The sequence below is a fragment of the Rhinoderma darwinii genome, chromosome 5, assembly GCF_050947455.1.
Source record: "Rhinoderma darwinii isolate aRhiDar2 chromosome 5, aRhiDar2.hap1, whole genome shotgun sequence".
In the NCBI taxonomy this organism is placed as follows: Eukaryota; Metazoa; Chordata; class Amphibia; order Anura; family Rhinodermatidae; genus Rhinoderma; species Rhinoderma darwinii.
Window position 1 is genome coordinate 228,260,814 of NC_134691.1, and position 26,499 is coordinate 228,287,312.

The 26,499-nt window shown below is 45.9% G+C and overlaps 1 protein-coding gene, 9 non-coding genes and 5 pseudogenes across 10 annotated transcripts in view; all 15 read right to left on the reverse strand.

Annotated features, from left to right (window-relative positions):
• Positions 1–375: 375 nt before the first annotated feature.
• LOC142653503 (U2 spliceosomal RNA) lies at positions 376–566 on the reverse strand. The gene has a single exon (XR_012848432.1). It is a non-coding gene; the product is annotated as a U2 spliceosomal RNA (small nuclear RNA).
• A 1,290-nt stretch (positions 567–1,856) lies between these two features.
• LOC142653504 (U2 spliceosomal RNA) lies at positions 1,857–2,047 on the reverse strand. The gene has a single exon (XR_012848433.1). It is a non-coding gene; the product is annotated as a U2 spliceosomal RNA (small nuclear RNA).
• A 1,290-nt stretch (positions 2,048–3,337) lies between these two features.
• LOC142653505 (U2 spliceosomal RNA) lies at positions 3,338–3,528 on the reverse strand. The gene has a single exon (XR_012848434.1). It is a non-coding gene; the product is annotated as a U2 spliceosomal RNA (small nuclear RNA).
• Positions 3,529–4,841: 1,313 nt separating this feature from the next.
• On the reverse strand, positions 4,842–5,032 carry LOC142653506 (U2 spliceosomal RNA). Its single transcript, XR_012848435.1, has one exon. It is a non-coding gene; the product is annotated as a U2 spliceosomal RNA (small nuclear RNA).
• Positions 5,033–6,322: 1,290 nt separating this feature from the next.
• LOC142654109 (U2 spliceosomal RNA) lies at positions 6,323–6,536 on the reverse strand (annotated as a pseudogene).
• Positions 6,537–7,686: 1,150 nt separating this feature from the next.
• LOC142652561 (uncharacterized) overlaps positions 7,687–26,499 on the reverse strand; it is a 104,040-nt gene continuing 85,227 nt past the window's right edge. The window contains exon 4 of the mRNA XM_075828212.1: positions 7,687–7,752. Within this exon, the coding sequence (XP_075684327.1) occupies positions 7,687–7,752 (66 nt within the window). The remainder of the gene's footprint in view (positions 7,753–26,499) is intronic.
• On the reverse strand, positions 7,888–7,998 carry LOC142654639 (U2 spliceosomal RNA; annotated as a pseudogene).
• Positions 9,289–9,480, reverse strand: LOC142653958 (U2 spliceosomal RNA). Its single transcript, XR_012848793.1, has one exon. It is a non-coding gene; the product is annotated as a U2 spliceosomal RNA (small nuclear RNA).
• On the reverse strand, positions 16,324–16,527 carry LOC142654025 (U2 spliceosomal RNA; annotated as a pseudogene).
• On the reverse strand, positions 17,877–17,987 carry LOC142654640 (U2 spliceosomal RNA; annotated as a pseudogene).
• LOC142653508 (U2 spliceosomal RNA) lies at positions 19,278–19,468 on the reverse strand. Its single transcript, XR_012848437.1, has one exon. It is a non-coding gene; the product is annotated as a U2 spliceosomal RNA (small nuclear RNA).
• Positions 20,759–20,949, reverse strand: LOC142653509 (U2 spliceosomal RNA). The gene has a single exon (XR_012848438.1). It is a non-coding gene; the product is annotated as a U2 spliceosomal RNA (small nuclear RNA).
• LOC142653913 (U2 spliceosomal RNA) lies at positions 22,240–22,429 on the reverse strand. Its single transcript, XR_012848762.1, has one exon. It is a non-coding gene; the product is annotated as a U2 spliceosomal RNA (small nuclear RNA).
• LOC142654641 (U2 spliceosomal RNA) lies at positions 23,775–23,885 on the reverse strand (annotated as a pseudogene).
• LOC142653510 (U2 spliceosomal RNA) lies at positions 25,176–25,366 on the reverse strand. The gene has a single exon (XR_012848439.1). It is a non-coding gene; the product is annotated as a U2 spliceosomal RNA (small nuclear RNA).

A 26,499-nucleotide genomic window follows, 5' to 3' on the forward strand; every position in this document is an offset into this window, starting at 1 on the left:
CACTCCACTATTTGACTGTGGTGCTGCATCAATCAGTGGCTGGCTCAGGTGCAGCTCTTTAACTTACCTAGGAGGGAGGGAGGGAGGGCGGAGAGAAGACAAGGAAGGTGAATGAGCTGTTCCAATGTGAAATGCCGGAAACACAGAAACACAGAAGACACACACACACACACACACACACACACAACAAGAGGTGGCAATGTATTCATTAATTGCATTTAATAAATGAGCTCATTATCACACATGACTGTACAAATGCATTGTCCAACAGGTGTTGAAATAATGGGATTAAAAGGGGAGATCCCTTCAGAAAGACAGAAACAATGGCAAAGAGAAAAAACACTTTTGGAATCTGATTTTAGTCAACACATAAGGGAAGGGTGCACCGGTCCTGGAAATACTGCAATACCAGGTCAATGCGTGGAGTGGACAGAGCAAGCTCTATTTCCATCTCCCTGTTCTAAAAATCCATTTAATATATGGTCCCCAGATAGGGGACGTATCAGATATTAAACTGATAAGAACAGATACTACACTTGATCTTAGCCAAAAGGCCGAGAAGCGATAACCCGAGCGGCCCTTGCCTTGCCCGAGCCTGTCCCATACTGCTGTTCACCCCTTGCAGCGATTCAGCCTACTCCTAGGCAATTCCATGGGGCCCTGCAGGCTCACACACATTTACAGCTACTAAGCGGGAGGTGAATAAAGGCCGGAGAGGAAGCCAGACAGGATTTGCTTCTTTTGCTTGCACCACAATGCAGTGCTGAAAGAGGAGGAATCTACATAAAAACGCCTTCCTGGCAACGCCCAAATGCCCTCCTGCCATGCAGATAAACACTGGCAGCGGCAGCAAGTGCATGCCCACAGCCACCCCTTGTTCCTTCACACCTTGTATCAGCTTTAATCCAGTCCTGTGCTGCCTGCTGAGCAGCACTGAACAACACTGCCTGGGCCCAGGCTTTTATCTCTGAGGCAGGCCCCATTATGATGTCAGAAAGCTGGCTCTGGAATCCTGAGGGCTCCACTATGACACGTGCAAAGTTCCGTCTGAACTTTATATAAGACTGTGAGGCTCAGTCAGTCACTCAGTGTTGCCTGAGAGGGCAACACTGCAACAGCCGGCCGCCAGGCTGTCTTTTTTTTGCACATTTATTTGCCTCCAGGAGGCCACAAGAGGGAGACAAGGGACTGCAAAATGGAAAATAGGCATCCACCAACTTTACAGACAACTTCTCTTTGCTCCTACAACCTCCATCCTTGCACAGTTTGTTATTCTTCCAGGTAACATAGTAACAAATCCAAATTGCTGCTCTCTTTGTAGGCAAGCAAGGGTTTGTTGCAACTGCAATTCTTACTTCTTCTTGAAATGTAGGGACGACAGTACATTCCATCACATCCACCTAGTGTACACAGGTAGGTCCATTGTGGCGGGTAGGCGGCTGGCTGCTTTAATGGCTGTTTGCTGTTCCCCTACTCCACTCCACTCCACTATTTGACTGTGGTGCTGCATCAATCAGTGGCTGGCTCAGGTGCAGCTCTTTAACTTACCTAGGAGGGAGGGAGGGAGGGCGGAGAGAAGACAAGGAAGGTGAATGAGCTGTTCCAATGTGAAATGCCGGAAACACAGAAACACAGAAGACACACACACACACACACACACACACACAACAAGAGGTGGCAATGTATTCATTAATTGCATTTAATAAATGAGCTCATTATCACACATGACTGTACAAATGCATTGTCCAACAGGTGTTGAAATAATGGGATTAAAAGGGGAGATCCCTTCAGAAAGACAGAAACAATGGCAAAGAGAAAAAACACTTTTGGAATCTGATTTTAGTCAACACATAAGGGAAGGGTGCACCGGTCCTGGAAATACTGCAATACCAGGTCAATGCGTGGAGTGGACAGAGCAAGCTCTATTTCCATCTCCCTGTTCTAAAAATCCATTTAATATATGGTCCCCAGATAGGGGACGTATCAGATATTAAACTGATAAGAACAGATACTACACTTGATCTTAGCCAAAAGGCCGAGAAGCGATAACCCGAGCGGCCCTTGCCTTGCCCGAGCCTGTCCCATACTGCTGTTCACCCCTTGCAGCGATTCAGCCTACTCCTAGGCAATTCCATGGGGCCCTGCAGGCTCACACACATTTACAGCTACTAAGCGGGAGGTGAATAAAGGCCGGAGAGGAAGCCAGACAGGATTTGCTTCTTTTGCTTGCACCACAATGCAGTGCTGAAAGAGGAGGAATCTACATAAAAACGCCTTCCTGGCAACGCCCAAATGCCCTCCTGCCATGCAGATAAACACTGGCAGCGGCAGCAAGTGCATGCCCACAGCCACCCCTTGTTCCTTCACACCTTGTATCAGCTTTAATCCAGTCCTGTGCTGCCTGCTGAGCAGCACTGAACAACACTGCCTGGGCCCAGGCTTTTATCTCTGAGGCAGGCCCCATTATGATGTCAGAAAGCTGGCTCTGGAATCCTGAGGGCTCCACTATGACACGTGCAAAGTTCCGTCTGAACTTTATATAAGACTGTGAGGCTCAGTCAGTCACTCAGTGTTGCCTGAGAGGGCAACACTGCAACAGCCGGCCGCCAGGCTGTCTTTTTTTTGCACATTTATTTGCCTCCAGGAGGCCACAAGAGGGAGACAAGGGACTGCAAAATGGAAAATAGGCATCCACCAACTTTACAGACAACTTCTCTTTGCTCCTACAACCTCCATCCTTGCACAGTTTGTTATTCTTCCAGGTAACATAGTAACAAATCCAAATTGCTGCTCTCTTTGTAGGCAAGCAAGGGTTTGTTGCAACTGCAATTCTTACTTCTTCTTGAAATGTAGGGACGACAGTACATTCCATCACATCCACCTAGTGTACACAGGTAGGTCCATTGTGGCGGGTAGGCGGCTGGCTGCTTTAATGGCTGTTTGCTGTTCCCCTACTCCACTCCACTCCACTATTTGACTGTGGTGCTGCATCAATCAGTGGCTGGCTCAGGTGCAGCTCTTTAACTTACCTAGGAGGGAGGGAGGGAGGGCGGAGAGAAGACAAGGAAGGTGAATGAGCTGTTCCAATGTGAAATGCCGGAAACACAGAAACACAGAAGACACACACACACACACACACACACACACAACAAGAGGTGGCAATGTATTCATTAATTGCATTTAATAAATGAGCTCATTATCACACATGACTGTACAAATGCATTGTCCAACAGGTGTTGAAATAATGGGATTAAAAGGGGAGATCCCTTCAGAAAGACAGAAACAATGGCAAAGAGAAAAAACACTTTTGGAATCTGATTTTAGTCAACACATAAGGGAAGGGTGCACCGGTCCTGGAAATACTGCAATACCAGGTCAATGCGTGGAGTGGACAGAGCAAGCTCTATTTCCATCTCCCTGTTCTAAAAATCCATTTAATATATGGTCCCCAGATAGGGGACGTATCAGATATTAAACTGATAAGAACAGATACTACACTTGATCTTAGCCAAAAGGCCGAGAAGCGATAACCCGAGCGGCCCTTGCCTTGCCCGAGCCTGTCCCATACTGCTGTTCACCCCTTGCAGCGATTCAGCCTACTCCTAGGCAATTCCATGGGGCCCTGCAGGCTCACACACATTTACAGCTACTAAGCGGGAGGTGAATAAAGGCCGGAGAGGAAGCCAGACAGGATTTGCTTCTTTTGCTTGCACCACAATGCAGTGCTGAAAGAGGAGGAATCTACATAAAAACGCCTTCCTGGCAACGCCCAAATGCCCTCCTGCCATGCAGATAAACACTGGCAGCGGCAGCAAGTGCATGCCCACAGCCACCCCTTGTTCCTTCACACCTTGTATCAGCTTTAATCCAGTCCTGTGCTGCCTGCTGAGCAGCACTGAACAACACTGCCTGGGCCCAGGCTTTTATCTCTGAGGCAGGCCCCATTATGATGTCAGAAAGCTGGCTCTGGAATCCTGAGGGCTCCACTATGACACGTGCAAAGTTCCGTCTGAACTTTATATAAGACTGTGAGGCTCAGTCAGTCACTCAGTGTTGCCTGAGAGGGCAACACTGCAACAGCCGGCCGCCAGGCTGTCTTTTTTTTGCACATTTATTTGCCTCCAGGAGGCCACAAGAGGGAGACAAGGGACTGCAAAATGGAAAATAGGCATCCACCAACTTTACAGACAACTTCTCTTTGCTCCTACAACCTCCATCCTTGCACAGTTTGTTATTCTTCCAGGTAACATAGTAACAAATCCAAATTGCTGCTCTCTTTGTAGGCAAGCAAGGGTTTGTTGCAACTGCAATTCTTACTTCTTCTTGAAATGTAGGGACGACAGTACATTCCATCACATCCACCTAGTGTACACAGGTAGGTCCATTGTGGCGGGTAGGCGGCTGGCTGCTTTAATGGCTGTTTGCTGTTCCCCTACTCCACTCCACTCCACTATTTGACTGTGGTGCTGCATCAATCAGTGGCTGGCTCAGGTGCAGCTCTTTAACTTACCTAGGAGGGAGGGAGGGAGGGCGGAGAGAAGACAAGGAAGGTGAATGAGCTGTTCCAATGTGAAATGCCGGAAACACAGAAACACAGAAGACACACACACACACACACACACACACACAACAAGAGGTGGCAATGTATTCATTAATTGCATTTAATAAATGAGCTCATTATCACACATGACTGTACAAATGCATTGTCCAACAGGTGTTGAAATAATGGGATTAAAAGGGGAGATCTAATGGGATTAAAAGGGGAGATCCCTTCAGAAAGACAGAAACAATGGCAAAGAGAAAAAACACTTTTGGAATCTGATTTTAGTCAACACATAAGGGAAGGGTGCACCGGTCCTGGAAATACTGCAATACCAGGTCAATGCGTGGAGTGGACAGAGCAAGCTCTATTTCCATCTCCCTGTTCTAAAAATCCATTTAATATATGGTCCCCAGATAGGGGACGTATCAGATATTAAACTGATAAGAACAGATACTACACTTGATCTTAGCCAAAAGGCCGAGAAGCGATAACCCGAGCGGCCCTTGCCTTGCCCGAGCCTGTCCCATACTGCTGTTCACCCCTTGCAGCGATTCAGCCTACTCCTAGGCAATTCCATGGGGCCCTGCAGGCTCACACACATTTACAGCTACTAAGCGGGAGGTGAATAAAGGCCGGAGAGGAAGCCAGACAGGATTTGCTTCTTTTGCTTGCACCACAATGCAGTGCTGAAAGAGGAGGAATCTACATAAAAACGCCTTCCTGGCAACGCCCAAATGCCCTCCTGCCATGCAGATAAACACTGGCAGCGGCAGCAAGTGCATGCCCACAGCCACCCCTTGTTCCTTCACACCTTGTATCAGCTTTAATCCAGTCCTGTGCTGCCTGCTGAGCAGCACTGAACAACACTGCCTGGGCCCAGGCTTTTATCTCTGAGGCAGGCCCCATTATGATGTCAGAAAGCTGGCTCTGGAATCCTGAGGGCTCCACTATGACACGTGCAAAGTTCCGTCTGAACTTTATATAAGACTGTGAGGCTCAGTCAGTCACTCAGTGTTGCCTGAGAGGGCAACACTGCAACAGCCGGCCGCCAGGCTGTCTTTTTTTTGCACATTTATTTGCCTCCAGGAGGCCACAAGAGGGAGACAAGGGACTGCAAAATGGAAAATAGGCATCCACCAACTTTACAGACAACTTCTCTTTGCTCCTACAACCTCCATCCTTGCACAGTTTGTTATTCTTCCAGGTAACATAGTAACAAATCCAAATTGCTGCTCTCTTTGTAGGCAAGCAAGGGTTTGTTGCAACTGCAATTCTTACTTCTTCTTGAAATGTAGGGACGACAGTACATTCCATCACATCCACCTAGTGTACACAGGTAGGTCCATTGTGGCGGGTAGGCGGCTGGCTGCTTTAATGGCTGTTTGCTGTTCCCCTACTCCACTCCACTCCACTATTTGACTGTGGTGCTGCATCAATCAGTGGCTGGCTCAGGTGCAGCTCTTTAACTTACCTAGGAGGGAGGGAGGGAGGGCGGAGAGAAGACAAGGAAGGTGAATGAGCTGTTCCAATGTGAAATGCCGGAAACACAGAAACACAGAAGACACACACACACACACACACACACACACAACAAGAGGTGGCAATGTATTCATTAATTGCATTTAATAAATGAGCTCATTATCACACATGACTGTACAAATGCATTGTCCAACAGGTGTTGAAATAATGGGATTAAAAGGGGAGATCCCTTCAGAAAGACAGAAACAATGGCAAAGAGAAAAAACACTTTTGGAATCTGATTTTAGTCAACACATAAGGGAAGGGTGCACCGGTCCTGGAAATACTGCAATACCAGGTCAATGCGTGGAGTGGACAGAGCAAGCTCTATTTCCATCTCCCTGTTCTAAAAATCCATTTAATATATGGTCCCCAGATAGGGGACGTATCAGATATTAAACTGATAAGAACAGATTTTTTTTTTTTTTTTTTTTTTTTTTTTTTTTAATCATTCAGATCACGTCTTAAAAATCATAAAATTCAAAATAAAAAAGACTTAGATCATCACAATGAAAACTGAAAACGTATAATTAACTTTTGTTTTCCTCTTTCCTTTTTTCCTTTTAAGAAATCAAAAAAACATTCCTTTTTTAACAGCAATAGTTCCTAACATATCCACTAAATGTTCCTGCAAATCATTACCATCCCATTCACAGTTTACAATGCACGCTAACCACGTTGGCACACCATACCGTTCAAGAAACCCTGGTAAATTTTCTCTTACACAGAGCCGCACCCTTCTCCGCATTTTTTCAAAATTAATTTTACTACGTAACTGCTCTACTTCTTCCAGTAACCTGTCTCTTTCTGCTCTTTCCTCTTCTGAAATGACACTTTTTTTCTTTCTCTCTGCTTTTTTCCTTTTTTTCTCATCACTTTGCCCACTTCCTTCCAATTTCTGAAGCTTTCCTTCTTCCAAACTAACTTCCGCTTCCTTTCTTTTGACTATCTTCTTATTTTCGTCTTGTACCTCACGTTTGCTTTTCTTTGGGCATGATTTGAATATGTGCCCCTCCTCTCCACACATATTACATACTTTCCCTTTCTGACATTCATTATACTTATGTCCCTCTTGCAGACATTTTGTACACATTACTTTCTCACACGTTTCTCTCTCATGACCATAATCTTTACAATTCAAACAAAACATATCCATTCCCAAAAAAAATAAATTTCCACATGCACTTCCAATCTTAAACCGCGCTGGAGGAAACAATAGGTTTCCAGATTCACCAATTCTTGCAAATTTACAAAGAAATTTCCATTTCCCAGTCCAAAATCCAAAGGGGTTAAACACTTTCCCCTTTCCCACCACCTCCTCACAAAACTTAGTGAGAAATGACTTAATGTCCTCTTCTTCCACGTAAGGCGAAAACATCTTTACGACCACCAACTTCTTGTTTGGCACAAAATGTGGTGTTACCTTCACACCCACAAGTCTTGGGTCCCTTTTACCTTCCTTCAAGCGTTCCAAAAAATCAGAATAAATTTCTTCTGTAGCGAAGGTAACGTCAAAGCACCCTCTCCTCGGATAGTCCATCACCGCCAAAATGCACGATCTCTCCAGCTGAAAGAAATCCAACAAAAGGACCTTCGTGATGAACTCCAAATCCTTCCTTTGCCTCTCAGATTCCTCCACGAAAAACCGGACCGCATTCCTGGTTCGCATATGTTCGGGAATTTCCTCCATCCTGCTCCAAAAGAATTCCAGCAATCTCCAAAGAAATACCTTCAGTACCGGAGTACCAGGCAGGTGATCGCTCCCCGTTGCCCTGGACTAATCCTCCTCCCCAATAGCAGCAGAGGGGTGAAGTCTCTCCTAAGAGAAACGATCCCCCCAGGCCAAGGAAAAGGGTACCAGGGCACCTCCTGACCAAGAAACAAGGCAATACCCTAAAGTACTACACTTGATCTTAGCCAAAAGGCCGAGAAGCGATAACCCGAGCGGCCCTTGCCTTGCCCGAGCCTGTCCCATACTGCTGTTCACCCCTTGCAGCGATTCAGCCTACTCCTAGGCAATTCCATGGGGCCCTGCAGGCTCACACACATTTACAGCTACTAAGCGGGAGGTGAATAAAGGCCGGAGAGGAAGCCAGACAGGATTTGCTTCTTTTGCTTGCACCACAATGCAGTGCTGAAAGAGGAGGAATCTACATAAAAACGCCTTCCTGGCAACGCCCAAATGCCCTCCTGCCATGCAGATAAACACTGGCAGCGGCAGCAAGTGCATGCCCACAGCCACCCCTTGTTCCTTCACACCTTGTATCAGCTTTAATCCAGTCCTGTGCTGCCTGCTGAGCAGCACTGAACAACACTGCCTGGGCCCAGGCTTTTATCTCTGAGGCAGGCCCCATTATGATGTCAGAAAGCTGGCTCTGGAATCCTGAGGGCTCCACTATGACACGTGCAAAGTTCCGTCTGAACTTTATATAAGACTGTGAGGCTCAGTCAGTCACTCAGTGTTGCCTGAGAGGGCAACACTGCAACAGCCGGCCGCCAGGCTGTCTTTTTTTTGCACATTTATTTGCCTCCAGGAGGCCACAAGAGGGAGACAAGGGACTGCAAAATGGAAAATAGGCATCCACCAACTTTACAGACAACTTCTCTTTGCTCCTACAACCTCCATCCTTGCACAGTTTGTTATTCTTCCAGGTAACATAGTAACAAATCCAAATTGCTGCTCTCTTTGTAGGCAAGCAAGGGTTTGTTGCAACTGCAATTCTTACTTCTTCTTGAAATGTAGGGACGACAGTACATTCCATCACATCCACCTAGTGTACACAGGTAGGTCCATTGTGGCGGGTAGGCGGCTGGCTGCTTTAATGGCTGTTTGCTGTTCCCCTACTCCACTCCACTCCACTATTTGACTGTGGTGCTGCATCAATCAGTGGCTGGCTCAGGTGCAGCTCTTTAACTTACCTAGGAGGGAGGGAGGGAGGGCGGAGAGAAGACAAGGAAGGTGAATGAGCTGTTCCAATGTGAAATGCCGGAAACACAGAAACACAGAAGACACACACACACACACACACACACACACAACAAGAGGTGGCAATGTATTCATTAATTGCATTTAATAAATGAGCTCATTATCACACATGACTGTACAAATGCATTGTCCAACAGGTGTTGAAATAATGGGATTAAAAGGGGAGATCCCTTCAGAAAGACAGAAACAATGGCAAAGAGAAAAAACACTTTTGGAATCTGATTTTAGTCAACACATAAGGGAAGGGTGCACCGGTCCTGGAAATACTGCAATACCAGGTCAATGCGTGGAGTGGACAGAGCAAGCTCTATTTCCATCTCCCTGTTCTAAAAATCCATTTAATATATGGTCCCCAGATAGGGGACGTATCAGATATTAAACTGATAAGAACAGATAAGGTTTCAACAAAGTTTTTTATTGGCAAAAATAATATATTTTACAGACTTTTTTTTAAAATTGAAACCACAAGATAAAATCAACAGCATAATACATGAATATTCATACATTTAAATGAATACAAAAGTAATAATAATAAGACCATTAATACAGATGTTATAATAAAAGTACAGAACAATAGCAGGATAAAATTTATACAGGGCATAAAAGACATAAAAGAATAAAACCATTTTTATTTACAATGTTATGGTATTCCACATTTGCAAACACCACATGGATGTTGCTTCTTTTACCCCTAGCTGCTTTTTGTCCCTAAGATAATAAATATACATTTCACTTAGGGCATATTTCACACAATTTTTAACGTCAATAAAATCATGTTTAAAAAGCAGAATGTTCCTAACCTTCCAAATGGCATTCTTAAAACAGTTTAAAATGATCCAACAGACCATTTGCTGTTTAAAACTTGGGCAGTTAAAAAGACCATAAAACACGTATTCAAATTTAAGATCTTTAAGACCGCAGGCCCATTTCAGCAATGGGCCTACCTTCCTCCAAACCTCCTGTGCATATGGGCAGTTCCAAAACAGGTGCATTATCGTCTCGTCGTCACCACACCTGTCTCTCGGGCACTTGGCTCTCGCCACCAGTCCTCGCCTATGCTGGAATTCACGAGTAGGGAGGCACTGGTGAACGATTGCCCAGGCAAGGTCCTTGTGCACATTTGCCATAAATTTCCCGAAAACGTTCCGCCACACCACCTTGGACCTTGCCTGTGAGAAATTTGAAACTGCCAGTGTATCCTCCTGCCGCCTACAGGAGAGTGACACTTTTTTCTGGTCCCCCAATATGTCAGGCTCCAATTCTTGGAGACCTAGGAGCCTGACAGTTTTTTCGAGCACCGCATATTGTTTTGGGGGACACAGAAGCACAGGAGAATTCAAAGGGACACGAAACCATCGTTTAAAAATCATGCCCGTAGCGTACTTTAAAAAGTAGCTAAAAATACCATCAGAATTATATATTTTAAAACAGAAGCAAAAGTATTTAATGTAAAAGAAGTTAAAAAGGTTAGGAACATCTCTCCCGCCATTGTCCTTACATCTGTACATAAAATCACGTTTTAGTTTTTCCATTTTGGAACCCCATAAAAACATAAAACAGATCCTGGTCACTTTTTTAATATATAAAATTGTTGGAGGGAAAACCATAGCTACATAAAGCATTATGGGTAATAAAACAGATTTAATTATTAAAACTTTTCCCTCCATGGTGAGATTTCTCAAATTCCACATTAAAACCTTTTTTTCCATTTTGGCAATTACTGAATCCCAATTGGGTCTCCCATCGTTTTCTTGATTAAAAACAATTCCTAAAATTTTTATCTGATCCTGCTGCATGTTAACTCCTGGTGTCACAGAGGAATCCCATACACCAGTATAAAAACAGTCACACTTATCAACGTTTAATTTAAAACCAGAGGCTTCACAAAAAAAGCCGGTGTTCCTCAATGCCCGTCTCATAGAAGCGGCGTCTGGGCATAGGACGGTGGCGTCATCCATATAGCCTAGGATTTTTACCTGGTTCCCCCTTCCTCCAGGTATGGGCACGCCTCTGATGACTTTATCATCTCTTATTAGGGTGAACAGAGGTTCTATGGCACAAATAAAAAGGAGCGGAGACAACGGGCACCCCTGTTTCACCCCTGATAAAAGAGGAACACCTTTAGTTAAAAATCCGTTGATAGAAATTTGGCTAAAACAGGATCGATATAAAAGCTTAATACGTGTTAAAATAATTTCAGGAACAGCCATCTTTTTAAGAACCATAAAAAGATATTCATGGGAGACCCGGTCAAAAGCCTTCTCGAAATCTAAGGATAAAATAGCAAGGCTTTGACCCCTTTCTTTAAAATACCAAATGATGTCACGTAAAATATTCAGGGACTCAGTAATTGACCTCCCAGGTACCCCACATACCTGGTTTGGATGGATTAATTTATGAATAAAAGGTTTAAAACGGATTGTTATTAGTTTAGCTAAAATTTTACAATCAACGTTTAAAAGAGTAATAGGGCGCCAGTTTTTTAACTGGTCCCTCTCACCTTTTTTAAAAATTAAGGACACAATCCCCCTCCTCCAGGAAGGGGGCAGCTCTTCAGTAATAAAAACTTCCTTATACAATAAAAACATGTCATTCTTTAAAATTTCCCAAAAAGCATGATAAAATTCGATGGGCAGACCATCTTCCCCAGGAGCTTTCCCATTAGAAAAACTTTTAAAAGCAAATAAAAGTTCCTCCAAGGTAATATTACGGGATAAAACTTCCTGGTCTAAAATATCTAGCTTGGCATCAAGGGAATTAAGAACATGTTCTAAAAAGGAAGGATCAATATTTTTCTTGTTAAAAAGAGATTGGTAGAAATTAAAAGCAGAATTTAAAATGCCGACCATAGTGGTTTCTCCTTCAAGGTTTAAAATGACATCTCGTTTATCCATTACCTTTTTGAAGAAGAACCGGGAACACTTCTCGCCATCCTCGAGGTGCTTTACATGTGAATTAAAAATTATTTGTTTCCCTTTCTCTTCTATGGCATATTTTATTTCAGCTTTAAGATTTAAGATATCATCATCAACATCCATACCAATCTCCTTCAATTTAAAAAGTACATGTAAACGTTTATTAAGAACATAAAACCATTGTTTTTTCTCTTTTGCTTTCTTCTTACCTGCTCGAATAAAAAAAGCTCTGATTTTGGGTTTAATGCCCTCCCACCAGTGTAGCATAGGCTGACTGGGCGCTCTATGGGACTGCCAACACTGGTAGGTCCGCACAAACTCCTCTTTAATGATGGGGTCCTCCAGGAGTGTGGTGTTTAGTCTCCAGGGACCCCTACAAGCTTTTTGCTCTCCCTCTAGCTCCAGGTGCACTGAAAGGAGCTTGTGATCAGATAAAATATTTGTTAAAAGCAAACATTTTTTGGGAATAAAACTATTAGAAGTGAAAATAAAATCAATTCTGGAGCTCACTCTTCCATTGGACCAGGTGGGGCCTGGGTCCGCAGGCAAGAGTTCCCTCCAGCAATCTTTCAATTTAAAATCACCAATAAAATTCTTGAGCAGGTAAGAAGTACGGTCAATTTTTCGATTAAAATCCCCACCCTGCCGGTGTTCTCCATCTCGCACACAGTTAAAATCACCACCCACCAGCAGGGGGGTAGACCCAACACAAAACAATGGTAAAATCTCTAATAGTTCTGCCCTCTCCTGTTTGGTAGGAGGGGCATAAACGTTTAAAACACGAATTAAAATTCCATTAAAAAGCAAATGTATTAAAATAGCTCTGCCGGGCATGATTTCAGTCACTGTTTGGATGGAGATAAAACGACCTCGGCAGAGCAATCCAACCCCCGCAGAGCGACAGTCATTTCCACCAGACCAGACTGAGGGGCCTAGTTTCCAGTCCATCTTTAAATCTTGATATTCCAAGTCATTAGGGATTCCACATTCTTGAAGCAGGCAAAGGTCAAAGTCCACAGTCTCTAAAAATGAAAATAAAGCAGTCCTGCGGACAGGGCTCTTTAGGGACCTCACATTTAGTGAGGCGACTTTGATAGGAACCAACATAGTCTTAGTTGAGGTCAGGGTCCGAACCAGAAGAGTCGTACTCGGAGATCAGCTGCGAGTCTGGACCCCCTTTTTGAGGGGTCAATAAATCTTGGATGTTGGTAGGGTCAGAGCCAGATACGTGGGCGGCTCCAACCCCCACACTGCTCTCATCCGAACTCCGATAGGCAGCTTTCCTCCGAACTCCGGACTCCTCTTCCTCTCGCTGTCTCTTTGCAGAATGGCTCCTATCCATCTCCTCGAAGTCGCTCTCACCCATCTCTGGCCCCTGGCTGAAGATATCGCTGATGTCCTTCCTGGGCAGCTGCACAGGGGCCTGTGAGGTCCCATCACTCTTGGCAACCTTTGCCTGCTTACGGGGAGCCTTCATCGCAAGCCCCTCCACAACCGCAGTGGAGGAACTTTGCTCCGACCCCCCCGTTGACCGGAAATGGTCAAAACGAGGCTCCAATCCAGCATATTTTAGGGTTTTCTTAATGGAGCCCTCGTCTGACACAGAGTGTCTCCGCTCCATGCCCACACTCTTGGGACAGGCGTCAGGTCCTACTGCAGAACCTACGGAGCCACGACGCCTGTCGCTAACCACTGCCTCAACAGGGTCCACTGCAGGCGGAGCAGAGGACCTGTTTGCAGAGGTGCCGGTCAACTTATGTCCAGCAGAGTCAGAATTCCTCCTGCTCTGCCTGGACCCGGTGGAATCCCTATGGCCGTCCCTCGAGGCTGACATCGGTGGGCCCCCCGATGGAGCTGTGAAGGACTTTGGCCTGGACCCCTCAGTCGTCAATGCTCGTTTTGGGGCATTACCAGCGGCGTCTGCACATGTTGCAAACTGCCGCTCTGGCCCTGGTCTGGGTGGCCCAGATTTCGCTCTGCGGGGGCAATCTTTAAAAGCATGCCCAGTCATGCCGCACAGATTGCACAACACCTCGGAACTGCATTTTGCCGCTACGTGTCCAACCTGGCCACACCTGTTACACTGCACCACATGGGGCCGGTCACAATGTTCTCTGGTGTGGCCATATCTCAAGCAGTTCCGGCAGGCTATTGGCATCTGGGGGTAAAATAGGAATCCTCGATTCTTCCCAATGGCAAAGTTCTGGGGTGGGTGATGTAAGCCTCCAATGCCATTGGGATCCTGGCGGAACTTCACCCAATATTTTCTTTTGCCATTCCAGAAGCTCTGGGTGTTCAAGATTTTATGTGAGAAGCGGACCTCCCTGCAGTAACGACTGAGGAAGGTTTCAATGTCACACTCTGAGACAAATGGACTGAACATGCACATCACGAGCGGGACTTCTTCCTCCCCGTAGAGGAATAAAAAGTTCAGTCCATTTAGCCGCTCCTCACTCTGGTCCGCATCAGACAATCTTTTGTGCATGTTGTCGCAACATGCCGCGGCCGTAAAGGATACGGTGTACCGACCGCGGCTTTCCTGGTCGTTGAGACACAGGATGTCCGCCCGCTTGAGCCCCAGGAAGTCCAGCAGAATCACCTCCACAATGAAGCGAAGGTTCTTCCGCTGGCGATGGCCTTCTTCCACCTCGATGCGGACGGACTGGCGCAACCGGGTGTCCCCGGATGCAAATCCAAATGTATATGGCATTTTCAGTGCCTGGGGGCTAAGCCTGTCCCTTATAGCAGCAAGGGCTCAGATTCCACAATTAAGTGGAACCCTCCCCCAAGGCCAAGGATTAGGGTACCCCAGACACCTACGAAGCCCGATAAACGCCCTCGGAACGCTCTTAGAAAAACGCCTCAAGGCCGGTTGACCTCTTGGGTAAGGCGCGATCGCAACTCGTTGTCCGGGGGCTAAGCCCACTCCCCAAATAGCAGCAAGGGGGTGAAGTCTCTCTGTGAAAAGAGACGATCCCCCAAGGCCAAGGAGCAGGGTACCCCGGACACCTCCCAACAAAACCAGATGCAGAAATACTACACCTGATCTTGCCAAAAGGCCGAGAAGCGATAACCCGAGCGGCCCTTGCCTTGCCCGAGCCTGTCCCATACTGCTGTTCACCCCTTGCAGCGATTCAGCCTACTCCTAGGCAATTCCATGGGGCCCTGCAGGCTCACACACATTTACAGCTACTAAGCGGGAGGTGAATAAAGGCCGGAGAGGAAGCCAGACAGGATTTGCTTCTTTTGCTTGCACCACAATGCAGTGCTGAAAGAGGAGGAATCTACATAAAAACGCCTTCCTGGCAACGCCCAAATGCCCTCCTGCCATGCAGATAAACACTGGCAGCGGCAGCAAGTGCATGCCCACAGCCACCCCTTGTTCCTTCACACCTTGTATCAGCTTTAATCCAGTCCTGTGCTGCCTGCTGAGCAGCACTGAACAACACTGCCTGGGCCCAGGCTTTTATCTCTGAGGCAGGCCCCATTATGATGTCAGAAAGCTGGCTCTGGAATCCTGAGGGCTCCACTATGACACGTGCAAAGTTCCGTCTGAACTTTATATAAGACTGTGAGGCTCAGTCAGTCACTCAGTGTTGCCTGAGAGGGCAACACTGCAACAGCCGGCCGCCAGGCTGTCTTTTTTTTGCACATTTATTTGCCTCCAGGAGGCCACAAGAGGGAGACAAGGGACTGCAAAATGGAAAATAGGCATCCACCAACTTTACAGACAACTTCTCTTTGCTCCTACAACCTCCATCCTTGCACAGTTTGTTATTCTTCCAGGTAACATAGTAACAAATCCAAATTGCTGCTCTCTTTGTAGGCAAGCAAGGGTTTGTTGCAACTGCAATTCTTACTTCTTCTTGAAATGTAGGGACGACAGTACATTCCATCACATCCACCTAGTGTACACAGGTAGGTCCATTGTGGCGGGTAGGCGGCTGGCTGCTTTAATGGCTGTTTGCTGTTCCCCTACTCCACTCCACTCCACTATTTGACTGTGGTGCTGCATCAATCAGTGGCTGGCTCAGGTGCAGCTCTTTAACTTACCTAGGAGGGAGGGAGGGAGGGCGGAGAGAAGACAAGGAAGGTGAATGAGCTGTTCCAATGTGAAATGCCGGAAACACAGAAACACAGAAGACACACACACACACACACACACACACACAACAAGAGGTGGCAATGTATTCATTAATTGCATTTAATAAATGAGCTCATTATCACACATGACTGTACAAATGCATTGTCCAACAGGTGTTGAAATAATGGGATTAAAAGGGGAGATCCCTTCAGAAAGACAGAAACAATGGCAAAGAGAAAAAACACTTTTGGAATCTGATTTTAGTCAACACATAAGGGAAGGGTGCACCGGTCCTGGAAATACTGCAATACCAGGTCAATGCGTGGAGTGGACAGAGCAAGCTCTATTTCCATCTCCCTGTTCTAAAAATCCATTTAATATATGGTCCCCAGATAGGGGACGTATCAGATATTAAACTGATAAGAACAGATTTTTTTTTTTTTTTTTTTTTAATTCATTCAGATCACGTCTTAAAAATCATAAAATTCAAAATAAAAAAGACTTAGATCATCACAATGAAAACTGAAAACGTACAATTAATTTTTGTTTTCCTCTTTCCTTTTTTTCCTTAAGAAATCAAAAAAACATTCCTTTTTTAACAGCAATAGTTCCTAACATATCCACTAAATGTTCCTGCAAATCATTACCATCCCACTCACAGTTTACAATGCACGTTAACCATGTTGGCACACCATACCTTTCAAGAAACCCTGGTAAATTTTCTCTTACACAGAGCCGCACCCTCCTCCGCATTTTTTCAAAATTAATTTTACTACGTAACTGCTCTACTTCTTCCAATAACCTGTCTCTTTCTGCTCTTTCCTCTTCTGAAATGACACTTTTTTTCTTTCTCTCTGCTTTTTTCCTTTTTTTCTCATCACTTTGCCCACTTCCTTCCAATTTATGAAGCTTGCCTTCTTCCAAACTAACTTCCGCTTCCTTTCTTTTGACTATCTTCTTATTTTCCTCTTGTACCTCACGTTTGCTTTTCTTTGGGCACGATTTGAATATGTGCCCCTCCTCTCCACACATATTACATACTTTCCCTTTCTGACATTCATTATACTTATGTCCCTCTTGCAGACATTTTGTACACATTACTTTCTCACAGGCTTCTCTCTCATGACCATACTCTTTACAATTCAAACAAAACATATCCATTCCAAGAAAAAATAAATTTCCACACGCACTTCCAATCTTGAACCGCGCTGGAGGAAACAATAGGTTTCTAGATTCACCAATTCTCACAAATTTACAAAGAAATTTCCACTTCCCAGTCCAAAATCCAAAAGGGTTAAACACTTTCCCCTTTCCCACCACCTCCTCACAAAACTTATTGAGAAATAACTTAATGTCCTCTTCATCCACGTAAGGCGAAAACATTTTTACAACCACCAACTTTTTGTTTGGCACAAAATGTGGTGTTACCTTCACACCCACAAGTCTTGGGTCCCTTTTACCTTCCTTCAAGCGTTCTAAAAAGACAGCATAAATTTCTTCTGTGGCGAAGGTAACGTCAAAGCACCCTCTCCTCGGATAGTCCATCACCGCCAAAATGCATGATCTCTCCAGCTGAAAGAAATCCAACAAAAGAACCTTTGTGATGAACTCCAGATCCTTCCTTTGTCGCTCAGATTCCTCCACGAAAAACCGGACAGCATTCCTGGTACGCATATATTCGGGAATTTCCTCCATCCTGCTCCAAACGAATTCCAGCAATCTCCAAAGAATACCTTCAGTACCGAAGTACCAGGCAGGTGATCGCTCCCCGTTGCCCTGGACTAATCCTCCTCCCCAATAGCAGCAGAGGGGTGAAGTCTCTCCTAAGAGAAACGATCCCCCCAGGCCAAGGAAAAGGGTACCAGGGCACCTCCTGACCAAGAAACAAGGCAATACCCTAAAGTACTACACTTGATCTTAGCCAAAAGGCCGAGAAGCGATAACCCGAGCGGCCCTTGCCTTGCCCGAGCCTGTCCCATACTGCTGTTCACCCCTTGCAGCGATTCAGCCTACTCCTAGGCAATTCCATGGGGCCCTGCAGGCTCACACACATTTACAGCTACTAAGCGGGAGGTGAATAAAGGCCGGAGAGGAAGCCAGACAGGATTTGCTTCTTTTGCTTGCACCACAATGCAGTGCTGAAAGAGGAGGAATCTACATAAAAACGCCTTCCTGGCAACGCCCAAATGCCCTCCTGCCATGCAGATAAACACTGGCAGCGGCAGCAAGTGCATGCCCACAGCCACCCCTTGTTCCTTCACACCTTGTATCAGCTTTAATCCAGTCCTGTGCTGCCTGCTGAGCAGCACTGAACAACACTGCCTGGGCCCAGGCTTTTATCTCTGAGGCAGGCCCCATTATGATGTCAGAAAGCTGGCTCTGGAATCCTGAGGGCTCCACTATGACACGTGCAAAGTTCCGTCTGAACTTTATATAAGACTGTGAGGCTCAGTCAGTCACTCAGTGTTGCCTGAGAGGGCAACACTGCAACAGCCGGCCGCCAGGCTGTCTTTTTTTTGCACATTTATTTGCCTCCAGGAGGCCACAAGAGGGAGACAAGGGACTGCAAAATGGAAAATAGGCATCCACCAACTTTACAGACAACTTCTCTTTGCTCCTACAACCTCCATCCTTGCACAGTTTGTTATTCTTCCAGGTAACATAGTAACAAATCCAAATTGCTGCTCTCTTTGTAGGCAAGCAAGGGTTTGTTGCAACTGCAATTCTTACTTCTTCTTGAAATGTAGGGACGACAGTACATTCCATCACATCCACCTAGTGTACACAGGTAGGTCCATTGTGGCGGGTAGGCGGCTGGCTGCTTTAATGGCTGTTTGCTGTTCCCCTACTCCACTCCACTCCACTATTTGACTGTGGTGCTGCATCAATCAGTGGCTGGCTCAGGTGCAGCTCTTTAACTTACCTAGGAGGGAGGGAGGGAGGGCGGAGAGAAGACAAGGAAGGTGAATGAGCTGTTCCAATGTGAAATGCCGGAAACACAGAAACACAGAAGACACACACACACACACACACACACACACAACAAGAGGTGGCAATGTATTCATTAATTGCATTTAATAAATGAGCTCATTATCACACATGACTGTACAAATGCATTGTCCAACAGGTGTTGAAATAATGGGATTAAAAGGGGAGATCCCTTCAGAAAGACAGAAACAATGGCAAAGAGAAAAAACACTTTTGGAATCTGATTTTAGTCAACACATAAGGGAAGGGTGCACCGGTCCTGGAAATACTGCAATACCAGGTCAATGCGTGGAGTGGACAGAGCAAGCTCTATTTCCATCTCCCTGTTCTAAAAATCCATTTAATATATGGTCCCCAGATAGGGGACGTATCAGATATTAAACTGATAAGAACAGATACTACACTTGATCTTAGCCAAAAGGCCGAGAAGCGATAACCCGAGCGGCCCTTGCCTTGCCCGAGCCTGTCCCATACTGCTGTTCACCCCTTGCAGCGATTCAGCCTACTCCTAGGCAATTCCATGGGGCCCTGCAGGCTCACACACATTTACAGCTACTAAGCGGGAGGTGAATAAAGGCCGGAGAGGAAGCCAGACAGGATTTGCTTCTTTTGCTTGCACCACAATGCAGTGCTGAAAGAGGAGGAATCTACATAAAAACGCCTTCCTGGCAACGCCCAAATGCCCTCCTGCCATGCAGATAAACACTGGCAGCGGCAGCAAGTGCATGCCCACAGCCACCCCTTGTTCCTTCACACCTTGTATCAGCTTTAATCCAGTCCTGTGCTGCCTGCTGAGCAGCACTGAACAACACTGCCTGGGCCCAGGCTTTTATCTCTGAGGCAGGCCCCATTATGATGTCAGAAAGCTGGCTCTGGAATCCTGAGGGCTCCACTATGACACGTGCAAAGTTCCGTCTGAACTTTATATAAGACTGTGAGGCTCAGTCAGTCACTCAGTGTTGCCTGAGAGGGCAACACTGCAACAGCCGGCCGCCAGGCTGTCTTTTTTTTGCACATTTATTTGCCTCCAGGAGGCCACAAGAGGGAGACAAGGGACTGCAAAATGGAAAATAGGCATCCACCAACTTTACAGACAACTTCTCTTTGCTCCTACAACCTCCATCCTTGCACAGTTTGTTATTCTTCCAGGTAACATAGTAACAAATCCAAATTGCTGCTCTCTTTGTAGGCAAGCAAGGGTTTGTTGCAACTGCAATTCTTACTTCTTCTTGAAATGTAGGGACGACAGTACATTCCATCACATCCACCTAGTGTACACAGGTAGGTCCATTGTGGCGGGTAGGCGGCTGGCTGCTTTAATGGCTGTTTGCTGTTCCCCTACTCCACTCCACTCCACTATTTGACTGTGGTGCTGCATCAATCAGTGGCTGGCTCAGGTGCAGCTCTTTAACTTACCTAGGAGGGAGGGAGGGAGGGCGGAGAGAAGACAAGGAAGGTGAATGAGCTGTTCCAATGTGAAATGCCGGAAACACAGAAACACAGAAGACACACACACACACACACACACACACACAACAAGAGGTGGCAATGTATTCATTAATTGCATTTAATAAATGAGCTCATTATCACACATGACTGTACAAATGCATTGTCCAACAGGTGTTGAAATAATGGGATTAAAAGGGGAGATCCCTTCAGAAAGACAGAAACAATGGCAAAGAGAAAAAACACTTTTGGAATCTGATTTTAGTCAACACATAAGGGAAGGGTGCACCGGTCCTGGAAATACTGCAATACCAGGTCAATGCGTGGAGTGGACAGAGCAAGCTCTATTTCCATCTCCCTGTTCTAAAAATCCATTTAATATATGGTCCCCAGATAGGGGACGTATCAGATATTAAACTGATAAGAACAGATACTACACTTGATCTTAGCCAAAAGGCCGAGAAGCGATAACCCGAGCGGCCCTTGCCTTGCCCGAGCCTGTCCCATACTGCTGTTCACCCCTTGCAGCGATTCAGCCTACTCCTAGGCAATTCCATGGGGCCCTGCAGGCTCACACACATTTACAGCTACTAAGCGGGAGGTGAATAAAGGCCGGAGAGGAAGCCAGACAGGATTTGCTTCTTTTGCTTGCACCACAATGCAGTGCTGAAAGAGGAGGAATCTACATAAAAACGCCTTCCTGGCAACGCCCAAATGCCCTCCTGCCATGCAGATAAACACTGGCAGCGGCAGCAAGTGCATGCCCACAGCCACCCCTTGTTCCTTCACACCTTGTATCAGCTTTAATCCAGTCCTGTGCTGCCTGCTGAGCAGCACTGAACAACACTGCCTGGGCCCAGGCTTTTATCTCTGAGGCAGGCCCCATTATGATGTCAGAAAGCTGGCTCTGGAATCCTGAGGGCTCCACTATGACACGTGCAAAGTTCCGTCTGAACTTTATATAAGACTGTGAGGCTCAGTCAGTCACTCAGTGTTGCCTGAGAGGGCAACACTGCAACAGCCGGCCGCCAGGCTGTCTTTTTTTTGCACATTTATTTGCCTCCAGGAGGCCACAAGAGGGAGACAAGGGACTGCAAAATGGAAAATAGGCATCCACCAACTTTACAGACAACTTCTCTTTGCTCCTACAACCTCCATCCTTGCACAGTTTGTTATTCTTCCAGGTAACATAGTAACAAATCCAAATTGCTGCTCTCTTTGTAGGCAAGCAAGGGTTTGTTGCAACTGCAATTCTTACTTCTTCTTGAAATGTAGGGACGACAGTACATTCCATCACATCCACCTAGTGTACACAGGTAGGTCCATTGTGGCGGGTAGGCGGCTGGCTGCTTTAATGGCTGTTTGCTGTTCCCCTACTCCACTCCACTCCACTATTTGACTGTGGTGCTGCATCAATCAGTGGCTGGCTCAGGTGCAGCTCTTTAACTTACCTAGGAGGGAGGGAGGGAGGGCGGAGAGAAGACAAGGAAGGTGAATGAGCTGTTCCAATGTGAAATGCCGGAAACACAGAAACACAGAAGACACACACACACACACACACACACACACAACAAGAGGTGGCAATGTATTCATTAATTGCATTTAATAAATGAGCTCATTATCACACATGACTGTACAAATGCATTGTCCAACAGGTGTTGAAATAATGGGATTAAAAGGGGAGATCCCTTCAGAAAGACAGAAACAATGGCAAAGAGAAAAAACACTTTTGGAATCTGATTTTAGTCAACACATAAGGGAAGGGTGCACCGGTCCTGGAAATACTGCAATACCAGGTCAATGCGTGGAGTGGACAGAGCAAGCTCTATTTCCATCTCCCTGTTCTAAAAATCCATTTAATATATGGTCCCCAGATAGGGGACGTATCAGATATTAAACTGATAAGAACAGATAAAATCATTCAGATCACGTCTTAAAAATCATAAAATTCAAAATAAAAAAGACTTAGATCATCACAATGAAAACTGAAAACGTACAATTAATTTTTGTTTTCCTCTTTCCTTTTTTTTCCTTAAGAAATCAAAAAAACATTCCTTTTTTAACAGCAATAGTTCCTAACATATCCACTAGATGTTCCTGCAAATCATTACCATCCCACTCACAGTTTACAATGCACGTTAACCATGTTGGCACACCATACCTTTCAAGAAACCCTGGTAAATTTTCTCTTACACAGAGCCGCACCCTCCTCCGCATTTTTTCAAAATTAATTTTACTACGTAACTGCTCTACTTCTTCCAATAACCTGTCTCTTTCTGCTCTTTCCTCTTCTGAAATGACACTTTTTTTCTTTCTCTCTGCTTTTTTCCTTTTTTTCTCATCACTTTGCCCACTTCCTTCCAATTTATGAAGCTTGCCTTCTTCCAAACTAACTTCCGCTTCCTTTCTTTTGACTATCTTCTTATTTTCCTCTTGTACCTCACGTTTGCTTTTCTTTGGGCACGATTTGAATATGTGCCCCTCCTCTCCACACATATTACATACTTTCCCTTTCTGACATTCATTATACTTATGTCCCTCTTGCAGACATTTTGTACACATTACTTTCTCACAGGCTTCTCTCTCATGACCATACTCTTTACAATTCAAACAAAACATATCCATTCCAAGAAAAAATAAATTTCCACACGCACTTCCAATCTTGAACCGCGCTGGAGGAAACAATAGGTTTCTAGATTCACCAATTCTCACAAATTTACAAAGAAATTTCCACTTCCCAGTCCAAAATCCAAAAGGGTTAAACACTTTCCCCTTTCCCACCACCTCCTCACAAAACTTATTGAGAAATAACTTAATGTCCTCTTCATCCACGTAAGGCGAAAACATTTTTACAACCACCAACTTTTTGTTTGGCACAAAATGTGGTGTTACCTTCACACCCACAAGTCTTGGGTCCCTTTTACCTTCCTTCAAGCGTTCTAAAAAGACAGCATAAATTTCTTCTGTGGCGAAGGTAACGTCAAAGCACCCTCTCCTCGGATAGTCCATCACCGCCAAAATGCATGATCTCTCCAGCTGAAAGAAATCCAACAAAAGAACCTTTGTGATGAACTCCAGATCCTTCCTTTGTCGCTCAGATTCCTCCACGAAAAACCGGACAGCATTCCTGGTACGCATATATTCGGGAATTTCCTCCATCCTGCTCCAAACGAATTCCAGCAATCTCCAAAGAATACCTTCAGTACCGAAGTACCAGGCAGGTGATCGCTCCCCGTTGCCCTGGACTAATCCTCCTCCCCAATAGCAGCAGAGGGGTGAAGTCTCTCCTAAGAGAAACGATCCCCCCAGGCCAAGGAAAAGGGTACCAGGGCACCTCCTGACCAAGAAACAAGGCAATACCCTAAAGTACTACACTTGATCTTAGCCAAAAGGCCGAGAAGCGATAACCCGAGCGGCCCTTGCCTTGCCCGAGCCTGTCCCATACTGCTGTTCACCCCTTGCAGCGATTCAGCCTACTCCTAGGCAATTCCATGGGGCCCTGCAGGCTCACACACATTTACAGCTACTAAGCGGGAGGTGAATAAAGGCCGGAGAGGAAGCCAGACAGGATTTGCTTCTTTTGCTTGCACCACAATGCAGTGCTGAAAGAGGAGGAATCTACATAAAAACGCCTTCCTGGCAACGCCCAAATGCCCTCCTGCCATGCAGATAAACACTGGCAGCGGCAGCAAGTGCATGCCCACAGCCACCCCTTGTTCCTTCACACCTTGTATCAGCTTTAATCCAGTCCTGTGCTGCCTGCTGAGCAGCACTGAACAACACTGCCTGGGCCCAGGCTTTTATCTCTGAGGCAGGCCCCATTATGATGTCAGAAAGCTGGCTCTGGAATCCTGAGGGCTCCACTATGACACGTGCAAAGTTCCGTCTGAACTTTATATAAGACTGTGAGGCTCAGTCAGTCACTCAGTGTTGCCTGAGAGGGCAACACTGCAACAGCCGGCCGCCAGGCTGTCTTTTTTTTGCACATTTATTTGCCTCCAGGAGGCCACAAGAGGGAGACAAGGGACTGCAAAATGGAAAATAGGCATCCACCAACTTTACAGACAACTTCTCTTTGCTCCTACAACCTCCATCCTTGCACAGTTTGTTATTCTTCCAGGTAACATAGTAACAAATCCAAATTGCTGCTCTCTTTGTAGGCAAGCAAGGGTTTGTTGCAACTGCAATTCTTACTTCTTCTTGAAATGTAGGGACGACAGTACATTCCATCACATCCACCTAGTGTACACAGGTAGGTCCATTGTGGCGGGTAGGCGGCTGGCTGCTTTAATGGCTGTTTGCTGTTCCCCTACTCCACTCCACTCCACTATTTGACTGTGGTGCTGCATCAATCAGTGGCTGGCTCAGGTGCAGCTCTTTAACTTACCTAGGAGGGAGGGAGGGAGGGCGGAGAGAAGACAAGGAAGGTGAATGAGCTGTTCCAATGTGAAATGCCGGAAACACAGAAACACAGAAGACACACACACACACACACACACACACACAACAAGAGGTGGCAATGTATTCATTAATTGCATTTAATAAATGAGCTCATTATCACACATGACTGTACAAATGCATTGTCCAACAGGTGTTGAAATAATGGGATTAAAAGGGGAGATCCCTTCAGAAAGACAGAAACAATGGCAAAGAGAAAAAACACTTTTGGAATCTGATTTTAGTCAACACATAAGGGAAGGGTGCACCGGTCCTGGAAATACTGCAATACCAGGTCAATGCGTGGAGTGGACAGAGCAAGCTCTATTTCCATCTCCCTGTTCTAAAAATCCATTTAATATATGGTCCCCAGATAGGGGACGTATCAGATATTAAACTGATAAGAACAGATACTACACTTGATCTTAGCCAAAAGGCCGAGAAGCGATAACCCGAGCGGCCCTTGCCTTGCCCGAGCCTGTCCCATACTGCTGTTCACCCCTTGCAGCGATTCAGCCTACTCCTAGGCAATTCCATGGGGCCCTGCAGGCTCACACACATTTACAGCTACTAAGCGGGAGGTGAATAAAGGCCGGAGAGGAAGCCAGACAGGATTTGCTTCTTTTGCTTGCACCACAATGCAGTGCTGAAAGAGGAGGAATCTACATAAAAACGCCTTCCTGGCAACGCCCAAATGCCCTCCTGCCATGCAGATAAACACTGGCAGCGGCAGCAAGTGCATGCCCACAGCCACCCCTTGTTCCTTCACACCTTGTATCAGCTTTAATCCAGTCCTGTGCTGCCTGCTGAGCAGCACTGAACAACACTGCCTGGGCCCAGGCTTTTATCTCTGAGGCAGGCCCCATTATGATGTCAGAAAGCTGGCTCTGGAATCCTGAGGGCTCCACTATGACACGTGCAAAGTTCCGTCTGAACTTTATATAAGACTGTGAGGCTCAGTCAGTCACTCAGTGTTGCCTGAGAGGGCAACACTGCAACAGCCGGCCGCCAGGCTGTCTTTTTTTTGCACATTTATTTGCCTCCAGGAGGCCACAAGAGGGAGACAAGGGACTGCAAAATGGAAAATAGGCATCCACCAACTTTACAGACAACTTCTCTTTGCTCCTACAACCTCCATCCTTGCACAGTTTGTTATTCTTCCAGGTAACATAGTAACAAATCCAAATTGCTGCTCTCTTTGTAGGCAAGCAAGGGTTTGTTGCAACTGCAATTCTTACTTCTTCTTGAAATGTAGGGACGACAGTACATTCCATCACATCCACCTAGTGTACACAGGTAGGTCCATTGTGGCGGGTAGGCGGCTGGCTGCTTTAATGGCTGTTTGCTGTTCCCCTACTCCACTCCACTCCACTATTTGACTGTGGTGCTGCATCAATCAGTGGCTGGCTCAGGTGCAGCTCTTTAACTTACCTAGGAGGGAGGGAGGGAGGGAGGGCGGAGAGAAGACAAGGAAGGTGAATGAGCTGTTCCAATGTGAAATGCCGGAAACACAGAAACACAGAAGACACACACACACACACACACACACACAACAAGAGGTGGCAATGTATTCATTAATTGC